The sequence below is a fragment of the Aplidium turbinatum genome, chromosome 15 (assembly GCF_918807975.1).
Source record: "Aplidium turbinatum chromosome 15, kaAplTurb1.1, whole genome shotgun sequence".
Classification (NCBI taxonomy): Eukaryota; Metazoa; Chordata; class Ascidiacea; order Aplousobranchia; family Polyclinidae; genus Aplidium; species Aplidium turbinatum.
Window position 1 is genome coordinate 3,405,743 of NC_137486.1, and position 6,514 is coordinate 3,412,256.

At 30.9% G+C, this 6,514-nt stretch overlaps 1 protein-coding gene across 1 annotated transcript in view; it reads left to right on the plus strand.

The window, feature by feature from the left end:
• The window catches only part of LOC145784536 (zonadhesin-like), a 54,589-nt gene extending 48,628 nt beyond the window's left edge, over positions 1 to 5,961 (plus strand). The window contains exons 42-44 of the mRNA XM_082596378.1: positions 3,281 to 3,338; positions 3,852 to 4,011; positions 4,735 to 5,961. Of these exons, the coding sequence (XP_082452504.1) occupies positions 3,281 to 3,338; positions 3,852 to 4,011; positions 4,735 to 4,864 (348 nt within the window). The 3' untranslated portion in view covers positions 4,865 to 5,961. The remainder of the gene's footprint in view (positions 1 to 3,280; positions 3,339 to 3,851; positions 4,012 to 4,734) is intronic.
• The last annotated feature ends 553 nt before the right edge of the window (positions 5,962 to 6,514 follow it).

Below are 6,514 nucleotides of genomic sequence, written 5' to 3' on the forward strand. Positions count from 1 at the left end.
TCTTCTAACTTCGAAAAGCCAGAACGGAGGTTTAAGAGCATCAGCATTACTTTATTACTACTACATTTACTGGTATATTATTTTATACATTTACTATAAATACATTCAGAATCTCTTCAACTTTATATAAGGATACACTTACTGGTATATTATTTTATACATTTACTATAAATACATTCAGAATCTCTTCAAGTTTATATAAGGATACTTAACTGGTATATTATTTTATACATTTACTATCAATACATTCAGAATCGCTTCAACTTTATATAAGGATACATTTACTGGTATATTATATTATACATTTATTATAAATACATTCAGAACTTCTTTAACTTTATATAAGGATACATTTACTGGTATATTATATTATACATTTATTATAAATACATTCAGAACTTCTTTAACTTTATATAAGGATACATTTACTGGCATATTATTTTATACATTTACTATAAATGCATTCAGAATCTCTTCAACTTTATATAAGGATACATTTACTGGTATATTATATTATACATTTACTATACACACATCAAGAATGTCTTCAACTTTATATAAGGATACATTTACTCGTATATTATATTATACATTTATTATAAATACATTCAGAATCTCTTCAACTTTATATAAGCATACATTTACTCGTATATTATATTATACACTTACTATACACACATTAAGCATCTCTTCAACTTTATATAAGGATACATTTACTGGTATATTATATTGTCCATTTACTGGTACATTATATTATACATTTACTATAAATACATTAAGAATCTCTTTAACTTTATATAAGTATACATTTACTGGTATATTATATTATACATTTACTATAAACACATTAAGAATGTATTCAACTTTATATAAGGATACATTTACTGGTATATTATATTATACATTTATTATAAATACATTCAGAATCTCTTCAACTTTATATAAAGATACATTTACTCGTATATTATGTTATACATTTACTATACACACATTAAGAATCTCTTCAACTTTATATAAGGACACAGTTACTGGTATATTATATCATACATTTACTATAAATACATTCAGAATCTCTTTAACTTTATATTAGAATACACTTACTGGTATATTATATTATGCATTTATTGTAAACACATTCAGAAACTCTATTCAATTTTATACAAGGATACATTTACTGGTATATTATATTATACATTTACTATACACACATTAAGAATCTTTTCAACTTTATATAAGAATACATTTACTGGTATATTATATTATACATTTACAATAAATACATTCAGAATGTCTGCAACTTTATATTAGGATACACTTACTGGTATATTATATTATGCATTTACTATAAATCCATTCAGAAACTTTATTAAACTATATATAAGGATACATTTACTGGTATATTATATTATACATTTACTATACACACATTAAGAATCTCCTCAACTTTATATAAGGATACATTTACTGGTATATTATATTATGCATTTACTATAAATACATTCAGAATCTCTTTAACTTTATATAAGGATACATTTACTGGTATATTATATTGTACATTTGCTATAAATACATTCAGAATCTCTTCAATTTTATATAAGGATACATTGACTGGTATATTATATTATACATTTACTGGTATATTATATTATACAATTACTATAAATACATTAAGAATGTCTGCAACTTTATATAAGGATACATTTACTGGTATATTTTATTGTACATTTACGATAAATACATTCAAAATCTTTTCAACTTTATATAAGGATACATTTGCTGGTATATTATATTATACATTTACTATAAATACATTCAGAATCTCTTCAACTTTATATAAGGATACATTTACTGGTATATTATATTATACATTTACTATAAATACATTAAGAATGTCTGCAACTTTACATAAGGATACATTTACTGGTATATTATGTTATACATTTACTATAAATACATTCAGAATCTCTTCAATTTTATATAAAGATACATTTACTAGTATATTATATTGTCCATTTACTCGTACATTATATCATACATTTACTAAAAATACATTAAGAATCTCTTTAACTTTATACAAGGATACATTTACTCGTATATTATATTATACATTTACTATAAATACATTCAGAATCTCTTCAACTTTATATAAGGATATTTTACTGGTATATTATATTATACATTTATTATAAATACATTAAGAATCTCTTCAACTTTATATAATGATACATTTACTGGTATATTATATTATACATTTACTATAAATACATTCAGAATCTCTTCAACTTTATATAAAGGTACATTTCCTGGTATATTCTATTATACATTTAACCTACTACAAATACATTCAGAATCTCTTGAACTTTTTGATAAGGATACATTTACTGGTATATTATATTATACATTTACTATAAATATAGAGAACTGACGATGCACTGAATAAGTGCGAAATATATTTTCTGTAACATCTACTGACAACTGATCCCTGTTACCTTAGCAATTGAGGTTTTAGCTTTCTAGATATGGAACAGGGATCGTTTCAGAATAAGACTAGGTCAGAAAGCGAGGCAGACTCCGACGCAGCTCAGCATCAGCCAAGAGCAGTTAGCTACTATAAATATATTTAGAATCTCTTCAATTTTATATAAAGATACATTTACTGGTATATTATATCATACATTTACTATAAATACATTCAGAATCTTTGCAGCTTTATAAGGATACGTTTTCTGGTAGGCTATGTGGTTTTAGTTGGCAATGTAAGTCTCGTTATCCTCGGAAGGATAAAAGTTCTTTGCAATCTCGATTTTAGTAGTTTTGCTTTCTGGAAGAGGCTTTGAACCACTGATGCAGGCCTAGTCAGTCACAAAGATTAACAAAGCGAAGTTTTTGATTGTTGAAATGTTGTTGGCAGTGAATTATTCCATCCATTAGATACCGCTGAATGTCGAGCTTTCCTTGAAGTGCGTTGCTTGAGCGCACACCCCGATAGTCGAAACAGAGCATTGCTAAGTCTTATGATTTGTTTGTTCCTTTAGTCAAATGCGTTGCCAATTGAGCTATCAGGGTGTTAACTCTGAGTCTGCTGTTGGGAGCAAAATCGTTTTAAAACCAATTCAAAGTTTTAAGAACTCGTCAATTTTACTCCCATCGGATTTTGAGACTGTGTCTGAGCAAGTAATTAAATAAGTGAACATAAAAATTGACTTTCTTACCTTTGCATGCATGATCTATGAGTATTCATCACGATATTTGAAAAAATTAATGCATTTGATTCTTTCAGATATTTGAAGCAAGCGAAATTGGTGAATTAACCTGCTTTGAAAAAGACGCCACACAAAGTACGTTTAAGTGCATTCACACCTGTCTGCTTAGGGATTGTGTAATTCGAAGTTTAGTATTTCAATACAGTAGATTTATGTATGAAATATATTGTGAAGCTCAATGCTTTAAAACAAAATAGCCTAAATTTAAAGTAGCTTAAGCCACGAAATCTCTACTAAAGACATTGAACTAACTAATAGTGCTTCTAAATATGTTTAATGAAAGCTCTACCTTCATAAAATGAAAATACATAAACTAAAGGAAATAAAGTGCAACAATTAAAGTGTAGCCTACAGTAGGCCAATAAGTTACGTCCGTATCTACAATATTGACAGTAGGCTACCTGCTGAGACTGACTTTTAATCTTAACCCAAACCTATCTCAAGCCGAAATCAAGCCTTAGTTAGTTTATTAATGATAAAGCTAAGTGGGAAAGAATAAAACAGATGGTTGATACTTGATAGGATAGACACCGTGAGAACAATAGCTAGTGGAAACTAATTGACAACTTTGTTGTGATATCTGTTCAGAATGTAGCATCGAATGGACGAGGTGGTACAACACCGACAGCCCGAGCAATTGTGGTGATGATGAGACGCTAGGGAGAATTCAACAAATATTTCCCGATGAAGTTTGTGAAAATCCACTCGCCATTGACGTCAGAGTTAAAGGGCAGCAAACATCTGAAAGGTTACTCTTAATTTTTTTTTTGTCTTGCGTGAAAACAATTAATCTTGTTTTAACAAATTAGTTCCAATTGGGCCATACTTTGTGGTCAATGACCAATGCATCACAAATGCTGGGTTACTGTCGTCGTATTAAATACTTACTATTCTGCATAAAATTTATCTTTAGCCCATTATAGTGCTGACGTTTTTGAATTATTTTTGAAAATATTTCGTTAGGGATATAATAATGTATATTTTGGCTTCTGGGTTACTTTTATCGATGTCTAATTTGTCTAAACATCCACAATAGTTAAGTTGAAGCCAGTTTCAGTACGCATATAACCCATGATATTGAAAGTTGAAGCACATAGAAACAATGCTCGCTAAATGCTTGCACAGTAGTTAAAACAGCAGACACACACAGCGGCATAGGGTCCTTGCTCTGCTGGGTGATTTCATAACTTAAATTTCCATTTGCGTGATGTCACATGTGTTTCTAAGAGCTGTGTAACTTCAATTCCGCTTGGAAACGCTGTGACTTTCACAACATTTAATGATCGTTTGAGGCTTCAAAAGTGAACAGGAAGATTGACTTCTAATCCGTTTGATAAACCAAGCACAGCCTCTCACGGAGCATGGACCTAAATGTGATATTAAAAGCCAGGATAGATTTCCACTTTTTTTTTCTACAATGTTGCTGCTTATTATTGTTATCATACCGTCATAGACAATCTTTCTGTTGCAGAACAATGTCTGACTGGGTTATGAGGTTGAAGAGTGGACAGGCTGGTCTGTTATGTCACAATTCTGATCAAGAAGAGGGTAAAGTTTGTCCAGACTTCGAAGTTCGATTCTTATGCGAAGCTGAAGAATAATTTGTATTTGATAAGCTGAAAGTATCGTGTAACCTATTTGACAATGCAATGCACACAAATGAAGCATTGCTCAATTTTTTTTTTCTGACTTTCAAAAGCGACAAATTCAATCTCTACTGTAAGAAAATTCGCAAAACTTTTATCTGTAGATAAACTATAAAATAGGAGAACGCTTGAGTTTGCTTTTACGATAGAGCAGCACAAGCAAGAGGAATGTAACTAAACTTGAAAAATCTTACTACCAGTTTATCCTAACTCTCAGCCATCGAGACTGGCCACTGTAGCCTACATATGTTTGAACTTGTGCGAGCTATTAAAGAAAATGGTATGATAAAAGTGGGCGTAGGCTTATACAGTAGTTTAATTTAAAGGAACTATAGAGTCTCTTTTTCTATGTGGTTCAAAATCGTGCAGCCAATACCCCATAAAAATATGCATTTATTAAATAACAGAAGGCCCGGCCTATAACGGGCCCGGGCCCGGCCTATAACGGCAGCATTGGGCCGCAAATATATTGGATAATTTGGGAATTTCTGAAATTGCAAAACAAAATATTTGGTCGAAACGGCTTCGAGAGTAAATTCGCAAGACTGCAAGAACCGATAAAACAATATGTAGTTAAAGCAGCTGTTTCCAGATATTGGCATTTCTTGAACAAATTTTTGTAGGCCTACCAGACATTTTGTCTTTAGTCTATCTACAACATAAAAATGACGCTTCATGTAGGCTACTTGGGTAGGCTATAGATGTATAGAAAGTTTTACAATTGTTTAATTAAAACAAATTTATTTCTTTTTACCAGCAGTCTATGCTGAGGCTGTTGATGAATTAGTTGACACCGACGCTAGTTGTGGATTTATAATAGAGCAGTGTGATTTTATTTTCCCACTGTCATCATATAGCCCATCTTGCACTTAATTTGTATTTTCTAACAAGGCAATACTTGAGTATGTCGCTTGGTGATTAACAAATAAAATGTTTTTGCAGAGCGTTTGGCATTATGCATTTACCGAACGCGTGAAGGTTACAGTATCTTTTCGACATTTATGTACAGAATAAAAGGATGTGTAGTGTGTAGGCTAACTGTGTATAAATCACTACTGTGTTTACTTTTGTGCATGCTGGTTGGCTAGGTAGTAATCGAGTATATTTCAGTACAGGTCCAACAACGGTAAAACCAGTGCTGTATTCGTAAAAAAAGCACAGGGTATACTGTCAGATTTACCAAAATAATAAATAATACAAAACTTACAAAATATTAATCTTTATTCTACTATAACATGAATTATCAACATCAAAATTGGACGAGAGGTACAAAATTGTTTTATTTTGGAACACCAGAGGGCATACTATATTTGTTTGATAAAGCAGAGGGTATACTGACTGCGTATACCGCCGTATACCCTCGAATAAAGCACTGGGTAAAACGTGCGGTAGTAGGCGATGTAGAACAAGGTGCATAACCAAGGGAAAGCTATAGCTTACAATGGTGACTTCAATGATGTCTGTGTTTTTACCGAAGTCAAGTGCCCGGACTAATTTATATAAAACCGAAGCAACACAAGTAGCCTATCGTATGGTAACCACAAAACCAGCAGTGCTTGCATTTTGAATATTATGTTGAATAACAAGGCAACCACACTTAGGTAC